Raw genomic sequence first — 24,574 nt, 5'->3', positions numbered from 1 at the left:
AGAAACGTTAGGGACAAAGATGATAAATTCATCCAGAAGAGATTGCAGAAGATGTAAGAAAACAAGACCCTGGATCACGTATTGTCTTGGGTGTCATGAGTAAGTAGGCCGAACCTGACACCCAATTTGCTTTTGCCGCACGTTTTGTGTTTCTGTGTTTTCCTGGTCACACTGCTAAGAGACGGAAAGTGGGTTACAATTCCTGCTAAACGGAGCATCCAGTTGACTGGTAAAGGTTTGGCATTTAGTTTAGCTCTACAGAGAATGGTCAAAATAAGGATGGCATGCTAGACTGTGCAAGCCTTTCACCTTCATCAGGTTATATTAAATGTAACCTTTATACATAGTAGACGTGGGTTCCCTAAATTTAACCTTCCTTCCACAGAGGCTGGGCCAGGTATGATAGTCTCATATTAGTAAGAAGATTTGGAGTCAATAGGAGTTTGCAGGGAATACGATAGTATAATCTCAAACCAATCGGGGCAAAGACCAGTTCTTCAAGTGGGCCCAGTGTTTTGAAATTAGTAATCTATACAAAGCACCATAGAAATCTTAGTGGCAGCAATGGTGAGTTGCAATCTTAGGACTGTCCCATCCTGATTATATGGAATCACACAGTACCGTTGTATGATACTATATCGAGGCCAATAACATTGACCTAGAAAAGTACGGCATCCACTGGATTGCCTCCCCTAAATGGTCTAAGTAAGTACATTTCTACTTACTTATATACTTACTTTGCAGAGTAGAGGTTACGGTGTTATAGGGAAGGCAATAATTGGTTAATGCAAAACAATGCATGCAATATAGTTGTAGTATACCTACAGTAACGAAGATTGCAGAATTCAGTGTTGTGCTTGGAACTAATTGGCAACAACACCTGTAACTATGCTAAGCTGTGAGTCTTTGCTGGTCAGTTGATATTTTGACTGCTCATGTTGCACAAAACCAATTCCTATATAGACAACATTGTTAAATATATTATTTATTTATTTTAGGTCAATGATCTAGCTAACAACTACCTCAGAGAATAGTTTTATTGTATCAAAAGCATCTGACACAGATGTTATGTGTGTGTGGGCGTATAGTCAAGATTAGGTAATTGACCAGGATTTGATGAGACAGGAAGGATGTGAACATGCAATTGTGATAATGATACACAGCATTTTGCAGTCTCATTTTTAATCACATATTTACAGTACACAATTTCACACATTCACAGTTTTCCCCATGTAACATTGTTTGCTTAGAATATCGCACATTTTTGAGTCCATGACAGACCAGGAGTCAAACCCTGGTCTCAATGTCGTCCACTAGGCCACATCTCCTCCCACTTCACATGTAAACACAAGATAAATTAGGGATTGAGATGGGATGGTTTTATATCTAATTTATGGTAACGTACAGGTTTAGGTTATGCTACGTATACGTCTTCCTCATCTATTTCATTTTCATTTTTAGTCCAGTAAAATGTCCATGTACTTATATGTTTGCACCATTCACATATATGATTTCATTCTAGTAAAAATTGAGCATCATGTGATGATGTCCCTCTTATCACAGGTAACTTCACCCAGATGGTCTGGAAGTCCTCAGCACAGGCAGGATTCGGAGTGGGGACCGATGGCCAGGGAATGTACATAGTTGTCGGATTCTATGACCCTCCTGGAAACATATCGAACCAGGGTTATTTTGAAGACAATGTCCTTCCCAAAAGGAAGTAACCGAAGATGACAACAGATGAGAATAAGCAGCTGGAAGCAAAATGTTTCATTTCTGGGGAATAGAGTTCCATCTCGACTGTCGCCGAATGCTTTGTTCCTTTGGCAGCAGTCTTCTGAAGGCAAAGAGACCTTTGTAATACTTCAGATTTATAAACTGCATTTTTTATTTTCAAGTTATTATTTTTTAAGAAGCCTCGTCTCTGTTCCACTGCTGTTCTTGCTGCTACCCTGGGAGCGTCCACGTTGGCCTAACATTCCAAACTAAGCAGCCAACCCTGCTCCGATTGGTCCATTTTGCCGTGTGACATTACAAGTTAAAATGTGACTATGAGATGGGCCTCCTGGCCCTAAGTAGTTGGGTTGATGTCTTCTTGCTCCCTTCAACATAATTGCAGGTTTGATTTTATAATGTGCGTGTGTCCAAAAAAGGTATTCTAATTTCTCAAATTGGAGAGCGGTATCTTGCATGATTGAGGTACAACCACAATGACTTATTTGAACTGTGGAGAAAGAGAAGGAACCAATAGACATTGCAAAGATAGGAACATTATACCGTTTTTATGTTTTGGATTAAAGGGAAACCCATTGTGCGGAAATTGTTCCCATATTGGAAACAGTGGTGCTGGTCCCCTGGGATTAGCTTACGGCACCTATGCTACTACGTCAACATTATGTTTGTTGAATGTGGGACTTGTCAATAGCCGAAAAGAAAACATCTTGGCCTTCAGTTTTGTGGTTGCACCACTGCATGACCTTCCTCTGCTACCTGGAACACTCCATTCCACAAGGACCACAACATGCTCCCAGGTAGACTCCATGCCACCTGGACCACTCCCAGTGACTGGGAACTCTCTGAGCCTGCACAACCTTCTGAAGTATGCATGAGGGTTTTCTGTACTCTTGCACTTGCATTTTGAATGATTTTTGGAATCAGACAGAGGTGCCATCCCAGTTGCAAGTAATGAGAAAGGGACTTGCTCAAAGCATGGATGCTTAGTGTCTGAGACTATGAGGTCCTTTTCAAATAAAGCTTTCTGGCCTTTGTCACTCCCTGTCTGCAAACATTGTGAATGTTGCAGGGAGAAGATGTTGTGCTACCACTTCCTCTTTCTTTGCTATTTCAACAAAGATAGCTAATTAACCTTTTATTTTAAGCTTTCACAGTGGTTATTTCAATTTTTTCAGATGATTTTAATGATGGGCTTATTTTGCCTGAGGAGAGTGTGGAGCTTGTGTGTCGGGTCTGGCCATTGCTACTGCCTGTCTGCAGACATTGTGTATGTTGCCGGCAGGAGATGTTGAAATACCACAAGACTCTCCCATCATCCCTGGTCTTTGGGGCTTCCGTTGTTTAGACACTCGATGGCTTTATGTAGCAAGCTTCTTTCTCTCAGGTGGAGCTTGTGTCATTAAGATGATGTGAAGCACAAACCTTTTAACTACTACTGCTGTGCACTTATGATGATGAGAAGGTGCAAATGTGTAGCATATCCAGATTTGTCAAGAGCAAAGCTAATACCATCTAAGGTGGAGTGTCTCCAGGGCAAACTGTTAGGATCCTAGCCTTTCCCCAACCGTGAACAGTAACACAACATAAATATGTATCTCAAACTCTCATCTTTTCACCTAGTTTTTATCTCAGAGGTTGATCAAGTGCTAACACCAGGAAGTGCTTTATTCAGCATGGTTTTCTTCATGACCTTTTATTTCTTCTTCAAAAGTATTCTCTGTGATGATACCAACAAAAGACTACATTTCTCATGTGCCCTTTTGAAAGGAAACTGAATTATTATATATAATCTTTTCTTAATAGCATCTTGTTCATAATCTCCTCCTTGTGATGCCAGACATTATTTTAATGATAGGCTTATTTTGCCTGAGCAGAGTGTAGAGTGTTGAGGTCGGATACAGAAGTAGCGCTCTGAAGCACTGGACCTCAATTTGCCTCATTTTGGGGAGCAATCTTAAGGCCTCCTCTACACAGTCCTCGTCTTCTTCTAGCTCCATGCGGGAACGTGAGTGAATGTGAGCTGGGAGAAAACCACAGAGACCTCCTTGTTTTCAGATGCACAAATCATTAGGAGATGTAGACACCTCTTTCCCAAAGTGGAAGTGCAAATGATAAATGGATATACACCCTGAAGAAGTACATATTGTATGCCCACCTCAGATTGACCTAAAGATGCATACGTGGAAGCAGTAACTGTTTCCCCTTACATGAGATTTCTCCCTGCTGAATATAGAGAACCTGGAAGTTTACATATCTTCCATTCTGCTTTCTTCAGCATCTTAATGTTTCACAAAACTCCAGTAGTATACAATACTCAATGTTAACCATGTATAGCTTAAATAAGGAAAGCACAACAAAGCATGAGCACATAAAACTGGAATTAACCAAACTTAACAGAATATTTAGCGTTATGCTAGATGGATCAGAATTTATGTTTCTGCAATTCAGCTCTCATGTTCAGCAAATATCAGATGTGTCCCGTTGCTGGTGCTGCAGAAGAGTGGTGCGCTGGTGGACTTACTATTGAAATGCACAGCTAGCTATACCAGTTGGCCAGTGGTGTCGCATACCGGGTAGCACCATAGTCCTGTCAGTAATGTTTGCTCTTGGTCAACCAAGTGAGCAAAGAATACTTTGCATATTCATTTAAAGCTGGCTCAAATATCTGCAAATTTGAATTCAAATAGCCTTTCAATTTTGTAATATTTTAAAAAAACAATTGCCACCTTACATTGTTTACTGTAAATATACAGATCTATGTATATTTATATATATATAGTACATAACTCTGTGGTTTTGAAATATTTAGCTTTTTGCTGAAGACGGTGATTGTATCAGACCTCTACTCCAAGTCTGCTATGAGAGGCAGAGGATTCTTATGCCAACTTACATGAAATTCACAGATTTTTGGGAATCTGCAAATAGGTGAGTATGACTATTTCCTCCCACATTAATCTTCTTAAGAGGGCAACTCTTGATTAGACACCTCTCTCGAAAGCCTGTATTTACAATGATGCATTACTCTAGAAAATAAAGGAGCTGACCTGTGTCGTTGGGTACCACTTGTTCTGTTATTTTCCTTAAAGTATCAGTTCTTAATCTTTTGACTTCTGTGGACCCCAACTAAATGATGACTCTAATGTGGGGACACCCAATGAGTCGCTATTGAAAGCCAGGGACCCCCCCTCTCCCGGCCTAAGCAATTTCTAGGATGTGCGCTGCAAAACAATACACAAAAATACAATCACAAGTATACAACAAACAAATGCTCAAATATTTTGTGTAATTCACAATAAAATATAGAAAGTTTTCAAATGTTAAGTGCTGCATTTAAGCTCACAACTCCATGTGCCTTCTATATTGCTGTTACTGAATTGTGGCAGGATAGGGTGTGATAGAGGATGGTTGAGTCTTTATCCAGTATGAATGGGATCAGCTATGATGTAGGTTAAGTAAACCCTACAGCAGAATTCCTGGGATCGACTGTCATATGGGCTAGATTAATGTCTGTGAACTATGTAAAGAGCGAGCTGTGATAGTACTGTCAAGCCCTATTAATAGCAGAATGCGGCCTATAGAAATATTTTTCAAATAACTATATATGTGCTAGGTTCAGTTTAACACAGTGTGGATGATTTCAGCTGTGGCACATACTAGATTAGCCTAGCAGAGGTATGGGTGGGAAGGGCTGTGATATTGAGTAGACTGGTGTTACCACAGTACGGAAGAGATGAGCTATGACCTGGGCATCTATTAGTGTTACTGCAGTATTGATAAGGTATGCTGTTATATGGGCTAGATTAGTGTTCCCTGAGGATGGTATGGGCTAGACTAGTGTTCCCTGAGTATGGTATGGGCTAGACTAGTGTTCCCTGAGGATGGTATGGGCTAGACTAGTGTTCCCTGAGTATGGTATGGGCTAGATTAGTGTTCCCTGAGTATGGATGAGGTAGACTGCGATTTAGCCTAATTAGTTACCGCAGTATGAATGAGGTGCTGTGAACCTGGCTGGATAGTGTGACTGCAAGATGAATGAGGTCTACCTTCATAGTGAGAGTATATTGTTGCAGTAGCACAGGACAAGTTACATTACTTGCCAGTGAAAAATAGGACATATTTACAAGGGGATTGCGCCACTGGGATGTCACTCTTGATGACATTCTGGTGGCACAATGCCCTGCACCATATTTGCAAAGTGGTGTTAAGAGGCTTTGCGTGGCTTAACGCCACTTTGTAAATATGGTACCCTTTCATGCATTTTTCTGCCTGATAGGGGCGCGAAATGGGTGTTGCTGTGGGTTTATACTACAACACCTGTTGCTTTTTTTATGCTGCCCCAGATTTACAAGAATCTGAAATCTGAGGCACCGCCAAAGACTAACAATATGCGAAAGCAGGCGATAGATTGCTGCAGCGAGGAGAAATACTTTTATTTCTCCTTGTTTAGTCTCTTTGTATGTGTGCTGCATCCTGCACACATAGAAAGAGAAAAACGCCTTCAATGATTGTTTATGTGCAGGAAGGTGTCCCTTCCTGCAGCAACAAAACATCTATAAATAATGGCAATTTGCTACTTCTATGTGTTTTGCCGAATTCAAAACACCTAGAAGTAGCAAATCGCCATTTTTGATCGTTTTGGTTTAGGAAGGGCCACTTTCCTGCACATAATCATTCCCTGCAATGCTGACACCCTTGCACTATGGGGCAAGTGTGTCTGTGTTGGCACTAGGCAGCTATTTTTAGTGCAAAGAAAAACACAGAGGTGCGTGTTTAAAATACAGCACATTCCCTGCATTTTTTAAATGACGCAGCGTGTCGCTGCACTATTTCCTTGTAGATATGCCCCAATGTTTCCATTGTGTGTATGGTAAGAGACATGGTATGGTTCCTTGTCTTCAAGGCCACTTATGGGACATATTAAGTCATGACACAGTGTTCCCTTGTACTCCAATGCAGTTCAGGTGTAAATTTCAAGGCCAGAGTGTCCAATCCACTGGATGGGACTTGTCCTCACCTGGTAGTCTGTTACTAATCCCATGGCTGCTTCTTTCCAAAGATGCATTTTAAGCATCAAAAGCACAGGCGCGCTCATACCTATTACCCTATTATCAAGTTGACCATTTTTAAATTATAGAAATATTTACAAATCAAAACCATGAACAGAGTTTATTTTTGCTTTCAATTATCTTTATGTTGGCATGGATTAAGCATGGTCTAGGAAAACAGTTTGATTAAATTGACATTCGGGAAATGACATATTCCACGTGATCTATGTGGGGCATACATAATGGAGTTCATGAAGAATTTCATTGAGCATGATTTTAGGTTGGTTGTTAGGTATTGTACATTTATAGAATACAGTTTATGTTTAAGTGTTATTTTAATAACAATTGATGAATTTGTGTGGATTAAGGGGAGATATGGTTCAAACAGGTTTAGGCATGGGGACGGAGAGATGGGACGGAAGTCAAGACTGATTAAATATTTAATATGGATTTCATTCATTTTCTTTTTTTCAAGCAATGTTCTGCACATGTGTGTGACCTTTCAAGAGAAACTTCAATCAGGTGCTAAATCTTCATTTGAACAATTGTTTACAGACCACTTATTGCCCTGAATTATGTATTTGGAGATATTGAATTAACTAAACCGCTCTTCTGTGGACCAAGGTGTTCTAGCATGCTTTAAATGGGCTAGGTCCATGCCAGATTTTCAGGATAAACCCGGACATTGAATGAGTTCCACTTAGATTCTTTGTACACAAAATGTATCTTATGTGGATATCTTGCTCTCTTAAAAATCCTGCTGAAACCATCCAACCCTTTTTGTTGTATATTTTATTGCTTGTTTTAAACCTGTGCCATATATGCAATGCTTCTAACTTTTAATAGCTTATTTTAAAGTATTGAAATTACTATATTTCTTCCTTAAAGTTTTCAGTGCTGCTTGTAATGAGGATTCACAGCCAATCTGCTACCATTGCTTTCTATCCACAGTCATCTTTTAGAAGTTATGACACTGGGGGTGGCATGTTTTGACTGTAAAGCATCCATGGTACCAAGTAGAGTGTCTGCTCCATGATTATAACTAAGGTTGACGATAAATACTTTTTCCAGAGAGGATTTAGTTTCCGAGGTCATTATACATGTTTGTGAAAAAACTGTAAAATGTGTGCATGAAACTTGTTGGACTAATAATATGTTGTATACACTGGAAGGGGGTATTATTTTTTTACTTATATTTTGTTTAGAAAAAATAATTTAAGATGTACAGACAAGCCCCTTGTTCTCTGCCATGTGAATAGAAAAGACGACCAAATACCTGCTTTTGCTATAGTGGACAGGTTGGTCACAGCAATGTCTTAGATGACAGTAGTTTGGCTCTAACCTCTACATTTTTGCACAATATTGTGCCTTGGCCATACATGTCTGGGTTTCCTTTTCCATTTAATGAAAAAGATGCCTTTGCGGCATGTCCCTAGATCTTAATGGTATTCAGGAACATCGGAAATGAATCATCAGTGACATGGAAAGACTATAATTTGCATTTGGATTCACATTCATTTCCAATTAATACTATAGAAATGTGTGCCATTGAACCACTGCTGTGGATGCTACATGCTGGATTATAGTATTATTCTGTTTTTTCTGTTGACTTTTGGTGAATAGTTGATGTGTGAAATTCCAATGGTACTACTATTGCTTTGGTGCAAAATGAGGTTACAATGCTGTGGATGTTTAGGTCTGCAGAGTTATGGTGTTTCTCTGACTATCATAAACTGTAATATTATATTCCTGTTATAATATTAAGCATGATGCATTCCAATGGTAGCGCAGGGAATGTGCACACTTTAATGTGATATTCTTAGATAATGCCATGGATCTCGCCTACACCACAATAATTTAGCCTGAGCTGCTCAATTACCTTAAATGTAAATTCCAGTCTGGTTTTCTGAATAATCGACAAAGAGGTAAACACTTTACAGTAAAATGTATTGCATGTAAATTGTTATATACAAATTTCTTGTGGATATTTTGAAAAGCGAATGTTACTGTTTGGTGAATCAGCAAGCCCAGCCTCAATGTCAGTGTGATATTCCCATGGTGACATTCCTATGGTAATCCTATGGATTTCATGCTATGATGTGATAGTCCCATGGTAATCCAATGGAATTCTACTACAATTTGGTATTCTCAATGGTACTCCTATGGATTGCGTACTATAATGTTATATTCTTATGGTAAACCTAAGGATTTAACACTATAATGTGCGATTAATATGATAATGCTATGGAATTCACTCTATAATGTGATATCCCTATGGTAAACTCATGGATATCACACTATAATATGATTTCAGACTGTAATGTAGTGAAATTCACATTTTAAAATCATATTCCTACTGTATGGATTACATATTGTAATGTTATAGTCCTATGGTAATTCTATGTTTTTCATACTATAATATGACATCAATATGGTAATCCTATCGATATCACACTACAATGTGATATCTCAGTGTTAGAACTTCACATCATAATGTCATATTCCTTCAGTAATGCTCTGGCTTTCACTCCATAATGACACATTCAAATGATATGGCTTTCACACTGAAATGTGGGGTTTCATTCTTCCTAATATGGATTTTACTCCTATGGTATTGCTATAGATTTCTCTTTATAATTTGATAAGCCTTTAGTAATGTTATGGGTTTTATGATATAATTTGCTATTCCAGAGGTGATGCTATGGATTCCACTCTATATTGTGATATTCTTTTGGTAATGCTTTGGATTTCACACAGTAATGTTATATTCTTAATTTCATGTTATGGATTTAAATTATGTTGTCATTTTCTTACGTTATGCTGTTTATTTCACACTTTAACTTAAAATGTCTATGCATATTTTCTATAATGTGATAATCTCATGATGCTACAATAGATGTACCAAACTATATATGGCATTTTCATGGTAATGCTGTTTGTTCACCATTCCACAGTTTAGCATTGCTCCTATAAAGCAATGGTTTTTGCTCAGTGAAGTTTGCTAATCCATTATAATACTACAGATTTGGAATTTTATAATCTTATGAGGAGATAGCAATGCAAAGTATTTAATGCATGATATCACCATTTTATTGCATATATTCCTTGAATTTGACATGCTGTAATTCAATTAAACTTTTTTGCATTTGACACATATATTGAGATCTTCTGTGAGTTAATTTGTTTTGCTTACTGTAATGTACATTCTTTGGGCTATGCCGTAAATGTGCCAAATGTTAGTTTCCTGGTGTTAGTTTATTTTTGTATACCATTCTGTACCATTCCTGGAGTATTATGTTACCATTGGAATTCCATAGCATTAACAAGATGATGAAGATGTTGAGTAGTAGCACTGGCTTTAGCAACAATGAGCATTGAAAGTTTAACACTTGTACACAATTGTACACAATTACAATGTGACCTATTAAATAAACCCTGCTCAAAAAAGATCTTTCGTTTCTTGTAATTATTTTCCTTGCATGTTTTAAATCCCAGTCAGTATGAAGCTCTATCACTTATCGTGTACTTTCATTACTTTTTGCTAGATGGTTCTCCGGGTTGTGTGATGGTGCTGCTAATCTGATTATACCTGTATGTTATACTGATCGTGTATCTAAACTTTTGCTGGATGTTCCCGATGGACCCTGCCTCAGTTATGCCAAAATATATTGGTAGGTATATGGCAGGAAAGTTCTTCCTAGTCAATAGCAGATCCAGATCCAATGAGCATGACAGCCTCAACGAGAACTTAGTGATCATGAATCTTTGAGGATGTAGGATGCTTTAAATGGCTGCACCTCCCTGCACTTTAGAACTCCATTTCTTTCTGTTTCGGATGTGAAATTGTGGCTTACATTTACACGACTGATGGAAATTGATCTAATGTTTTAGTGGCATAGAGTTTCAAGTCAATTTTTCTTATTTAGCGGATAATAGCTGTCTCTACTACGCCTTATCCTAAATTATTAATTTGTGACCATCAATGCTCGTCCTCAATGTCAGAGACAGAATGAATGCCAGATTTGTGCTCAACACTTACCACAATGACCAGGTATTACTACTAATCTAAGCATTAGTCACAATCATTCTCAATGATGGAACTCAGCTTTGCACTCAGAATTGATCTGAATGTTTAGATGGTTGCTATCTCTACACTCCGGATTAACCGTAATGATGCTGTGATGGTTAACGCTGCATTAGCCTCAATGGCCAGCTAGGGGACTGTCTCTGATCAGCATTCATCTCAAATAATTGGTGGCAGGGAGCTCTGCACTCTGCATTAATCTCATTGGTCTTGTGGTAGCCAACTATCATCTAAGCATTAATCTCATGGTATTAGCCACCTCTGCCCTCTGCATTAACCAGCTCTGTATTCAGTCTTGATGATCAGTTGTGAACTGCCTTTTTTAGCATTAATCTCAATTGATGGGGAATGGTCAGTTTTATGCTCTTGATTAACCACTGTGTTCCGATGTTGGCCAGCTGTGCACGCCGCTTTAAGCATGGTGAACTGGAGGTACCTAGAACCACATTTTCCATGAAACATAATGAACCGGTGACAGTGGCGTAGGAAGGGGGTGCGGTGGATGCATGCCACCCCGGGTGTTATCATGGAGGGGGGTGCCAAAATGGCAAAAATATGTGTTTTAAACACATATTTTTGCCATTTTGTCAAGCCGAGGGGGATGAATGTCATCATTGAGGGGGGTGACAAAATGTGACAAGAAATTTTCTGCACCGGGTACCACCTGACCTTGCTACACTACTGACAGGTGATTACCAGCTCTTTGATTTGCATTATACTCAATGAGCTGGTCCTCGCCAGTCCTGCAGTCCCCTGTGACCTCAATGATCAGCAGGGGCCTGTTTGTAGAAGATTAGGCCAGTGATGGGTGGTGGCGAACACCATGCTTGACATTAATGGCGATGTGTTCCTTGTTGTTATGCCCAAGAACTGTTTGTCACTAGTGGTTTAACGATCATCTAAATATTCCTTTACATAATTGTATTTTTCTTCTGGGGTTTATGTAGCGCACACATATTGCCCCACAGCACTTCACAGGTCTGTTTGAGGTCCACTTGCATCCTTTGTGAGGTGTCATTCCAGTTGAGCACTCGGTGGGTGGCCACTGGCGTAACGAAAATTGAGGGGACATCCCTGCAAGGTATGTAGAGGAGCCCCCTCTGGGCTTAATTAGGAGTTCTCCAGACAGAGTGCAGTGCCGAGGGGGCCCCCTGGAGCTTCGGGCCCCCCCCGCACCGCGTGGGCTGCGGGGGCCTGTGTTACTCCCCTGTGGGTGGCTCAGGTTCGTATTGATCAACACAAGGGAAATGCAGTTTCTTTAGCTCACCCTGCCTCATCAGTGAAGGCAGGGCAGTACTGGAGAATAAGTGTCTACCTGAGGTCATCCAGGGATTGCTTCCAGGTTGACTGCAATCTGGTTGCTTGGCTTGTGGTTTAGTTTGGAGCTGTACATGGTTCGTGGCTCAGAGTTCTTGGTTTCAAAGTGGTGTGTACAAGTAGGGACCAAACGTAATAATAATGTGTACATAACATAGTGCTTCAAATGAAGCCTCTGTCCCTCTATGTGTTCTAAACAAACAAGTGTTACAATTAACTCGTGGTGGCCGTTCTTTGACTTTATGTCCCAGAGCTTATGTCACTTGCGATGATACAGGCGTCTTGATTCTCTCTCATTTTCATTGGTGGCTGAAAACTGCATTATCGGTGCGTGGGTTGGTAGCAATCTGCTTAGATCACCTGTATGGCTCTCAGTCGGTAGACGAAAGCAATATCACTGGTCACTCTATTTAAAAATGAATCGATTGTTTTTGTGTGACAAGACCATGGCTTTGGAATCTCCATCCTGTGCTTAATTTGAGCTGGCATTTGCAGTTGGGTCCCCCAGCACTGATTTGTGTGCACAGGCACATATATTTCCCCAACAAACTTTGTTCCAGAACAAGATAGAGAACAATGCAAAAGGGGGAAATAAGGCAGAAGAGAAAGACGAAAAACAGTGACAAAGGCAGAAATCAGGGAGGAAAAAGTACCAGCTGGAGTGTGATAAAGAGGTAGGTGGGGCCTGGTGGTGGATGGCCCAAGACATGAGGTGGGATCAAGACTACACAGATTTGGTATTCGGCACCCTGACTTTCAATATCATTGGCTGCAGGATTCTGAGCAAATATTTGGGCCCCAGCACTTCTTCTTTTACAAATTAAGCACTGCCACTGACAACCAGTGATGGAAAGGTGTGGTAATTTCACTCAGTAAATTCAATCTGCAAAGAAGCAATTTATTCAGTGCAGTGGGTTGTCCGTCGCACTTGGCTCCTGAACTCTAGTAAAGAATCATGTGGTTGATGGTATGAAAGGCCATTGATAAATCTAGTGTTAGGAAGGCCAGGACTCTGCCACTATCTGCCAAGAGCTGCACAATAAATGAACTGGAACCCATTCCATTCACATTCCAGGTCTAAAACCTAGGTGCAGTGTATCCTGGCCTGGAGCCCTGATTCTAAAGCGTGTTAAGATCCAAACTTTCGTTAAAGAGCGTGAAATAGGAGTTTTACAAGAGATTGTATTATAGGATGTCCTGTGGCTTGTTGTTGAGCAACCTAGAATCACTTACATGTTTTTCAGGGAGATTATTTGATGCACAAGCAGTTTCCCAGGAGTGGTTCCTTTGTGCTATATTAAGTTTTTATTTATTTTTCTTATTTATTTTTGTAAAACATGAACGTTGATTGATGGACTGTGGTAGCAGAAGTGTCATCACGCAATATTTGACCCCCCCTATGATGGCGTCACAGGTTTAACCACTTGTCCCACCGTTAGCAGCTCAGCAGCATTTTTGTTACGTTCTGGGGGCTACTGGAAGGGCAAGAAGCTGTAGAATAACCTGTGGCGCTGTCCTCTTTGATCTGCACCTGCCGCAGCCTTCATGACCACTCAGACCTGGGGTTCCAAGGGATGCGCTGCTAAATTTAATTGGCGTCCATTTATTTGAGCATATAATGTCTAATATTTAAAAAATCTAGATTTTGGAAGGAGGTTACCACTGCAAAATATGAATTTATTCAATCAGAGTTTTTTTTCGGCAGCTTGTCTTCTCAAAATGTCAAATAAAAGACGTGTCACTATCGCTTTAAGAGCCTTATTACAAGATTTCCTGTAATCAGTATTTAAATAAGTGAAGGTACCACCCCCATGGCATTGCAAAATCCATAGTAAGTCCGCAGATCTGTGATAGTAATTGATAGCGGGAATTAAAGTCTAAACTATCGCATTACAAATATGCACTAAAACCGCATTCTAGAAGGAGGCAGTGTCAGCTGGTGTCAGGCGACAGAAGTCCGGCCACCTCTTTAACAGGGACTATGGCAGCAAATAAACACAGTCACCAATTCGCACGATATTATTAGAAGCCATGACTCCGGCCCTTCTGTTTACATACACGACAATGATTGTTGACACATTTTCTGGAGGCCACGAGCGTCGCGCGCCCCGCCCGAGGCGAGAAGGCACTCCCGAGACCGACGCCGCTGAAGGGGACTCCTTGTAAACAGAGCTTGCAATGGAAAATACTGTGGTGTTAAAATAGAGAAAAGAACCTGCGTCCGGCAACACATAGACTGGATCAATTTAATGTGTCGGCTATAAAGGACCGCTGAACCAAAATAAAAGGGCCTTGTGAGGGGGCGAGCTGCAATCCAGGTTAAAGGGTGATGCTAGTTGTCTTTCCTGGAGTAATGAGGTTGGCTGTGTTCTCAGAAGCCCCTAAGCAGGATCTAAAAGCATATGTGTTCAGTTATATTAATTGCACTTGGTGGTAAATTGGGCAGTGGTTGACGTAAATGCCCTTTACAACTGAATCATCAGACTAGCACGTTAACAGTACCACAAACTAACGAAAAACATCTACACAACACTCCGACATAACACAAAAAACGCTAAACCGTGCCACAACACAGCAACAAATTGTTATCTGAGGTTTGTATAGCGCCAAATCACCGTCAGGTCTCTAGGCGCTTATGACAGAAGCAGTAACAACAACTGAGTAGGTAAACAGGAAGTACAGATATACTCAAATGGAGCAGAAAGCTTCCCTAAACAAAAGTGTTTTCAATAATATCCTAAAATACAGAAGATTTACTTCTTTGCGGAGAGACTCCGGTAGCTTGTTCCACATCTGTGGGACCTGGACAGAAAAAGATCTCCCTCCCTTGGTTGCCATTTTAAAACGCGGACAAGACAACAATTGGGAGTTGAAAGACCTCAGCGCTCGTTTGGGATTATAGACCCCAAGCCGTTCTTTTATATAGGCAGGTGCATGCCCATAGATTGCCTTATGGGCAATACATAAACTTTTAAATTCCACCCTTTGCTTTATGGGGAGCCAATGTAACCTGTGCAGTAATGGGGAGGCATGGGTCTGTCTAGGTAGTCTAAAAATCAATCGCGCTACATCATTCAAAGTTACCTGCAGGCGGTTGATCAAGATTTTTGGCAAACCTAGGTAGAGCGCGTTCCCATAATCTATCCTTGAAATTATTGTCGCCGAGTGGATGGTCCGGAGCATATTTAGGGAAAGTAGGGGAACTAGCTTGCGTAGCTGCCTGAGTAGGTTAGTACAGGTCCCAACAACAGAAGATATCTGGCTAGCCATTGTCAGCTCATGGTCGATCTTAATACCAAGGCTTTTTACATTGGGGCACGGTTTCGGGGTGGGGCCAAGTTCTTGGGGCCAAAACAAATCACTCCAGGGCGAGGCAGCAGTTGAAACCACCAAAACCTCAGTTTTTTCGGGATTTATTTTCAGCAAATTTGTCGTCATCCAGCTAACCGTATATCTAAGTATTTTCTGGGCCTGGGTCTGTGCAAATGCCGTGTTGTCTATACTCAGTAACAACTGAGTATCATCGGCATAATTAAAGATTCTGCAGCCCATGCTTGCCAGGGAGTCTATCAGTGGTTGTAAGTAAAGATTGAACAAGAGTGGGGACAATGCAGAGCCCTGCGGGACTCCGCACTCAAGAACATCCACCTCGGATATACAATCCCCTAATTGAATCCTCCCCGAGAGAAAGGATTTTAGCCATTGATGTGCTAGATCCTTTATCCCGAATGCGGCCAGTCTGTCCGGAAGCAGGGCATGGCTGACAGTATCAAATGCCACTGATAGATCTAGAAGTATCAGGGCACTAGGTTTCTTACTGTCAGCCATACCTCTAAGCTCATTCAGCACCGAGAGCATTACTAACTCGGTGCTGTGATGTGCACGGAACCCTGCTTGACGTTCCTGGAGTAGATGGTGTGACTCCAGGAATGAAGACAGGGACTTTAGCACATGTTGTTCCAAGATCTTGGACAAGAAAGGCAGCTGGGATATTGGCCTATAGTTTTTTAGAATAGCCGGGTCAGCCCCCGGCTTTTTTATCAGGGGCTTGACTCGTGCTTCTTTAAAACTAGCTTTTAAAAGGCCAGTGTCTAACAAGTTGTTTAAGAGGGAGATGATGTGGTCCTCTACAACAGGAAGCGCCAGACAAAAAACTCCGGGGGGGCATGGGTCCGCAGGAGAACCTGACTTGGTTCTACTTATAAGCTTCCCAAGGGTTGTAGGGTCTATACCTGGAAACCTAGAGATGATGGAGTTCAGGGGGGTTTGAGAAACCTGTGGTGCAGGGGGACCACTAGAGGTATCCTTCTTAATATCAGATAGAATAGTTGCCACTTTCTCAAGAAAGTAACGTTGAAAGGTGTTACAATCAATCATCATTTCTGACTTTTCATCTTTCTTTCCCAGTTCTTTTAAGATTTTAAAAGTTTCTTTCTGGATATTATCTGCATTGTTTATACGGGTTTCATAATATTCCCCTTTAGCTAACACAATAAGCTTTTTATATGAATTCAGATATTTTATACTGTTCCCGATCTGTACAGTCTTTTGTCTTCCTCCAACATCTCTCGAGGTGGCGAAGCTTTCTTTTGTGATCCCTCAAAAGCGGGGTAAACCAAGGGGTCCCTTTTTCAGCACCCTTTATTTTCTGTACCCTTTCAGGTGCTATCTGGTCGATAGCCTATCTAAGATTTGACGCTATAGCATTATAGTCCTGATCTAGATCACCGTGGAAGACCACTGGTTGCATATAATTAGAAAGGACGTCACTTAAGGCTTTGGAATCAACTTTTTTTCCATTGACGTACTTTTTTTGTTTTTAAAGGTGGTTTGACCAAATCGCTATCAATAGGGATATCACACTGAAGTAAATAGTGGTCAGACCAAATACAAGGTAAGATATTCATAAGGACCACCTCTGGATCAGAGGTCCAGATTAAATCGAGTGTGGGACCCTTAATATGCGTTGGAGCTTCCACGAGCTGTTCAAAGCCCAGTGAAATCATGGAGGTCTCCTACTGGCGAGTTGTCAAATCTTTACGGGCACTATCCCAGTGGACATTGAAATCTCCTGTCACCAAGACTTTTTTATATCGAGTACAAATATCTGAGATAATGGGGGCAAATAGTTCATTAAACGCTGAGGTGCATTTTGGTGGACGATAGACAGTAAGAACAATAAAACACGTATTGTTCAAGGTGATCTTCACTCCAAGTATATCCGCCGAATCTACTGTTTCAGCTATTAATTTAACCACTGTTAGATGTTTTTAAACATAATTGCTACCCCTCCCCCGGAACATTATCCGCACGATTGTGCCAAACAATGTTGTATCCATTTGGGAGGGCTGCTATAATATCGGGTGAAGAATTATCAAATCAAATCAATAACAAGCAATAGCAAAATATACAACATAAAAAGGCAGTGCTAAAAAATAACATTACGCATAAATACCATAACAACAAAACACAACCCAACACAGCACAACAGTAGAACATTCTATTATGTGATTTTGTATTGGTATATTATTTTCAGTTTTGATTGGTTGTGTTATTTTTGTGATGTGCTCTGCTGTGTTTTGGTGTTTATTTTGATGGATTGTGATGAAACTCCAATATAAAAACGTTTATGCCTTTTAGGATTTTAGGGATGCTTCAATTACATTTTCATGGTTAGTCGGTCTCTGAATATCTCTCTACCAGTGGCAGCTGGTGAATTATTGAAGTGGGGGCGGGGAACAAAAACAGTCTATCCAGCATTCTGCCTCAGGCCTAGCTTGCCAACCCCCGGGTTAGTGACGTAACAAAACTTGAGGAGGCCTACCTGCACAGTTCATGGAGGGGCACAACACGCTCCAGCCTCAATCAGTAGCTTTAAGGTCAGGGGCCCCACCGCCCATGCACAGTACCAGAGCCCCCCCAGCCCCTTCACCCCTTTGGCTGCAGGGGCTATTGTTATGCCACTGGCTAGACTAGACTTTAACATCGCATATCAGCAGACATGCATACACACACAGTTACAGGCATGCGCACAAATACATTCACACATATATGTACACATGCACTCCCCTGCACACAAACACGCATTCCCACTTTTAAACACAAAAACTTCCGGATCATGCCCATGATTTCCAACTGTCCGCAGCAACCAGAGGCACACTCATGAGCTTCCACCCAATCAGAAGTTGGGATGGGTTTGAAGGTGCTTTTTAGGTCTCGCTAGAACCAGCAAATGCGCTGTCCTGGCGAGACATTTAGTAAGTGGGTATTTCAAGTGCTACAAAAGGCAGCTTGCTGTTACGCGCACGCGCGATCACTTTCACGCATGCGCGCTCACAACTTCCGCTCACTTCACTTTCTCTTTTTCGTGCTGTTGTGCCTATGCGCGCGCATCACTAGACCAATGCTTGTTCTACGGATTATCTTGGGTGCCCTCTATGTGCACCTCCTCCGACGTTTACGCCCTTAAAGTCTCGCCGCTGCCCGCACCAACCAAAGGCTCCCCCTACCGGTGTGTTCCGCCTCCGCTGGTCAGGCCCCGCGCCTCCCGTCAGGTAGCATGAGCTCTGGGAGGCTCCGCCACTCACTGCCCTTCTCTCTCACCCTTGCCGCCGGGCCTACAGCGCCACCTCCAGGGCGCCCCACCACAGCCCAGTGAAGTCCGAGTATGCGGCACTTGTTGGCACTGAATCGGTCTGGCAGGCTGGCTTTCGCTCTCTAGAATCTTTACCTGTCCAAAGTTCTCACCTTGCTGACTGCCAATATTTTATGTTGTTTTGTGGAGCAGTTTTCTCAGGCCCGCCAAATCTGCTGCTTGTGTTCTGAACTTGGCACCTGCTCGGGAACACCCAGGTGCCCCTACTTCCTTTCGCATGTGCCCCTCCACCCCCAGGTTTTTTACTGTGGGATTTTGGGCCAGAAGGCAGACGGTCGAAGCAGAATGATACAACTTGTGGCCTACTCCAAGCTTGCCCAGGTCACTCCCAATCCTGATTTTTCAGTGAGTACTTTTAATTGAGATCTGAGTAGATGTAACTGGAATATGTTATATTTATACATGTGTTTGTGAATCGGCCCTCAGTCTGAAGTGCTCCTATTTTCGGATTTAGATTATAAGAAATAATTCAAGTATCAATGGAAATCATTAAAAACAAGCATTGCCATAGCCAATAGGTCTTGCCTTTGGGACCTTATAAGTGTTTAGCCATGCAACAGCTAATCTTGTTGCAACAAGGACTTTGTGTGCATAACTAAATACTTATAAGGTCCCAAAAGCGAGACCTATTGTCTATGCCAATGCTTGTTTTCTTTATTCCAGCCTCTGATTGGGCAACAGGGTGTGTGATTGACAACCCCCTAAATTCTATTAGCTGACATTCTGCACGTTGTGATGCTAGTGCAGCATGTCAGATATGTATTGTGTATGTGTGAGGACAGCCTGTAACACCACCTGCCTGACACAAGCACAGAACATCTAGTGGAGCCCTCTTCTGCTGGCAAGGTAATATTACAACTTTGAAATGTAAACAAATGAGCAATGATATCCTTTGCTTTTATATAAAAGCTGTAATATGTCAAGCAGTAGTGGCAGAGCCTGGCAATGGGTTGATGCTCAGGTGTCCCCTGCTGATCTCCTCTTTCTCTTTCACACTCATATATATATATATATATATATATATATATATATATATATATATATATATATATATATATATATATATTCCCTATTGGCGGTCGCCAGTAGGTTGTTATAGTTAGGACCTAGTTTCCATAGGAAATCCACAACATTCTATTTGAAATAACTTTGGCGCTGGTGGACGAATCCTCACGAATTTATCCATTAAAATGGCCTTCTCGGCTCCGCTCCTTCCGTAAAAGTTTGGGCGTGATTCGTCAAGTGGGGGCCGAGAAAAAAGGGGGGTCCCAAAACGTGTTTTCCCCATGCAATCTTCTATAGGAACCTTTAGCCAGGGCTACAGCCCGAACAGCTGAACGGAATTACACCAAATTTGGCAGAGAGGTAGAGTTAGGTTAGCAGATTGTGCTTTTTGTTAAATGGTGTAAATCCGTTCAGTAGTTCCTGAGAAAATCAAAAGTTAAATCATAGCGATATCTAGAGACGAAGTACAGAATGCGTAACAAAATCCGTACAATTACGAGCACGAGCTGCATGCTGATTGGATGTCAACTGTCTGTCAACACTCCAAACCAGGAAGTGCTGGCAGCCATCTTGTGCCTCGGTAGCACCGTATCACAAGAAAACAGTAAAAGAAAGTTGAAAAATAAGGAAAGGGGGCAGGGTAGAAACATGTTGATCCTCTAGGCCTGCTCAGGGGGTCCCACATGGATGTTTAGGCGCAAAAATATATATTTTTTTAAATATTAAAAAACACGTGGTACACGTATTGTACTCGTACGCGGTGGAAAAGGAAAAAAAAAACTAGAAGTCCGTTTTATTCTTAATTAGCTCCCGAAGAGGCCAAATCCCAGGGGCAATTTTTTTCTATAATGGGGCGCTTGGAAGTGTCCAAGAGGAACAAAAGAATGAAAAAAAAATCGAATGTCGAGGACAGCGATGCCCCTGCTTCCTGCGTTTTATCAGGTCAATAGACTGTTTCCCATAACACAAAAGTTTATTGCAATAAATGCATAGAATTTTAACTTCACCAAAATCAGGATTAATTTGTGGGTGTGGAGAGCTTGCCTAAAATGCTGCTGCAGCAGTTGATGTGTTTGGTGCAGTAGCAGGTGGGTAGTCCTTCAAACTCTGTGTTGCAGCTCAAGCAAAGTTGTTGGGGTGTAAGTTCTTCACGTGTCGCTCCATATTTGGCTTTTCCATGGTATCATAACATTACTTTTCAGCCTGTTTAAGTTTGAGGTTTACATGAAATAGTATGCAATAGGCAGATATGGATCTTTAGGCAGCGCTTATCTCCATGAAGGTTGGTTATTATCATTTACATATAGGTGCATGAGGGAGGGAAAAGAAGTCTATCTGAATGGCGAGGATTGCACGATAGCACCAGATCACTCCTTAATTTGTAGACACATACTATTGCATGGCTCTTGTAAATAAGATGCGCCTAATTTGGCCTGAGTTTTGAAAGTCACTCCGACACCTGCTATCATATCAACGTTCAGTTTACTGGAAACGTGAGTTATTTAATTTGAAATAATGCAGATTGTTGTGCAATGTTAGCAGGCATCGGTTTCATGATTACGGTAGCTGAGCATGTGGTTTGCTATAAAAAAAAGTTGTGTTTACTCCTCTTCATGGGAACCTGGCTGTTTCTATCTGGCCGTCGATTCAGACCTTGAAAGCAGAGTCAACCAAATGAGCCGTATAAGAGTGCTATTGTCTCAAAAAGAGGTCGCTCTTACATCTGGTAGAGAAACATTTGTCCTTCACGTGGCAAATACCCGCACTGAAGTGCCTGCATTATTAAATACTGACCAGTCCTTGTATTTTGGGGAGTTAATTTAGACTATCTTTAATTCGTCCTTGACTACGGAGTTACTTTACTTTTTTAAAGTTATAAGCAGTGGCATTCGATTTTTTTCAGCATCGTTGGTGGATTCCCCTTAATACTCGCATTAGTTGCCGGTGTGCTTCTATTAATTTGTTTACTTAAATATGGATGCACATCCTGCAGCACACGACAATATTTCTCGGTTGTTGCTGGTACGCAACCGAATGCTTACTTATTACGGAGCGCTGCCTCTGGCTACATTGAGTGCAGTTTATGAATTATCGTTTTGATTTTCCTTTTTCGCATGCGTTCAACCTGTCTTCCATTGCCTGAGCTGTGATTTCGACTGGCCCCGGATTTGTGTATCTGCTGTACGGTGTCTCCCAACGCGGATGATGATCAGCTGATGAGCCCCTTAGTGGTTCATGACTTGCTCTGTTCTGGCGGCGGGATTATGGCCTTAGCAGCGATGCATGGAATAATGGGACGTTGGAATGTTTTTGCAGCGGCGCATGACTTCTTGGCACGCAGTTACATTGAAGATGACCCCAGTTTTCCTCCGATGGTGATAGAGGCTCCGGTTGTTGAGGAACATGTATGTTCATTCCCACTATTGAATTGTATGGCTGAAATGTTTTCAGATGAGAACAATGACTTCCTCTTGGAGGCTGTTGCTACATACTGTGCTTATACGCTGTTGGAGTAAGACTCTTTGATTTTTCTTCCTATTCTTTATTATTTAGTTACTGCTTTCAATGAAACGGCGAATCATTTTTTTTGCAAATATGAACTTGACTGTGCTTTTCAGGCTTGGACTCTGCGTTCGTAATTAGTCCACGTTTATATCACGTGCTTCGATCAAGGAAGGGTATCGAGGGGCTGAGGCTTTGCACTCACACCGTGTTATGTTAGCATGGGTCTATTAGAAGCTTAAACGCCATTTTTGCTTTCCTGCTCTGCTTTGCCCACGACATGCACTTGCGATATTGTTTAGAGAAGGCTGAGTATTTTGATTCAAATGAGAATAATTTGTTATGCTACATTTGTAGAGTGCCTCGCTAGTTTAGTGTGTATAGTGAGAGCATGGAACATCACGGTTATCTTGGAGACTGTGTCTGTTATTCGGAATGATCCTCGCACATTCGAGCCATAAAAAATATGCAGCTGTGGCCACCTCTGATACTGGCGCGTTTAATAATGCACTGTGCAGGCATGATTACACGCAGTTGGAGAACATTCGTATCCTGACAGTTTGTGCAGAACTCAATGTGATCCACTACTGCTGAGTACCAGAGGTGATTCCTGTGGGAGCAGAGACGATCGAGGACCTTCTTTACGGACCCGAACTACCATATTCGGGTTATTAATCTGCATAAATTGACCTGCCAACTGTTAAATATACTTTAACAAGACGAAGAATTGACAAAGGGTCACCAAATAGAATACCTCTCCTTCTAAAAAACCTTATCATCCTTTAAAATTCAAAAAGAAACTGTCAACAAAGAACATTTAAGAATCTGAAAATCAGAATTAACAATATTATCTGTTCAAGCCCTGAAGAAGTCCCTGGACGGGACGAAACGCGTTGGCGGTTCCAAAAGTGATGCTGTCAAAAGTTTTTAAAGATTGAACAATAAAGAACGTTTGAAATTGAAAAACATCGTCTTGCTCGTGAAATTGAACTCTCTTTGCTTTAGTGATTGTAATAGATTATGCTTAAAAGTGTGCTGGGCTATTATGTGTTGTCAATTGTTTGAAGGTTAGGTTCGCTGAATCAGCCTTTAAATTAAGGGAGTATAGGGAATTGTGCTCCCAGCCCTTTGTTTGCACCTTTCTGTTCACCATAACCAATAGGGATCGTTTTAGACTGGTGCTGGCATCCTATGCTTTAATTCCCTTCGTTTGTTTGCGTACCAGAGGTATGGGTTCGCCCATGTAATCCTATGAGAACTTCTGTAGTTATAAACTAACCTGCTAGGTAGGGAGTGTGAAATCTAGGTATATTTTAAATCGCTTTAGCATTATAAGATGCTTTCTCCTTTTGTATTTTATGGAATAGTAACAATGCTGACAACCTTGTTTCTGATAATATGTTTGCTTGTATTATCTAAGGTACTGTGCATGAGATAACAACGTTAGAAATAAACATTTCAAACTTGCACGTGTCTTTATTTACTGCTTGTTTTGGACTGGTGTAAGACTATAACGAAAGAGTGCTCTTATTACCCACCTTACTTGAGGTAATCTAAGTTGCATGTTCTGGGTTGACTAGTTATTGGTGTTTTTGCTATAGGATGAAGAACCAATGAGTCACTGATTGCTAGTCTGTTAGGGGATTTGGATACTAAGGTGGGTTTTGGCACACTGTAATTCACTGAAAAAAACATAGGTTTCACACACGTTATTGTTAGGAATTAGCATTTAAAAAACCTTGCAAATTCACTGAAAAAACCATAGGTTTCAGCGACGTGAGAGTTAGGTATTAGCATTTAAAAAACCTTGCAAATTCATTGAAAAAAACATAGGTTTCACACATGTTATAGTTAGCTGGACATTTCACTCCTACAAAACCTTTGAAATTCCCCCGTTATAGTTAGTTCAGCTAACTATAGCTCGCACGCCCGCAATGCACTGCTGATGACGTCACATATTACATCACTCATGACATGGTCAGTGACATCACTCATGACATCACTGATGATATCTCAAATGATATCACTGATGACATCATCCTTGTGACAGAGTGGCAGACCTGCTCTCAGCGTAATATAACCATTGATACACACATTCAAAAATAGAAACTAAAATTTTCAAAAAAATAGAGATACCAATACCACTTACAACAACCTATACAGTAATTCCACCATCTACATACACATCCACTCATTCACCAACAGTTCTATACAGTCACTTATACATGTAAT

At 41.2% G+C, this 24,574-nt stretch overlaps 1 protein-coding gene across 2 annotated transcripts in view; it reads left to right on the top strand.

Annotated features, from left to right (window-relative positions):
- Positions 1–2,827, top strand: part of LOC144754405 (uncharacterized) — a 558,704-nt gene extending 555,877 nt beyond the window's left edge. For both annotated transcript variants that reach the window (XM_078642133.1, XM_078642134.1), the window contains exon 18: positions 1,564–2,827. In XM_078642133.1, coding sequence (XP_078498259.1) covers positions 1,564–1,724 — 161 coding nt within the window. In that variant the 3' untranslated portion in view covers positions 1,725–2,827. The remainder of the gene's footprint in view (positions 1–1,563) is intronic.
- The last annotated feature ends 21,747 nt before the right edge of the window (positions 2,828–24,574 follow it).

This window comes from Lissotriton helveticus, chromosome 5_1 (assembly GCF_964261635.1).
Source record: "Lissotriton helveticus chromosome 5_1, aLisHel1.1, whole genome shotgun sequence".
Lineage (NCBI taxonomy): Eukaryota > Metazoa > Chordata > Amphibia > Caudata > Salamandridae > Lissotriton > Lissotriton helveticus.
This window is presented reverse-complemented; position numbering and strand designations above follow the sequence as displayed.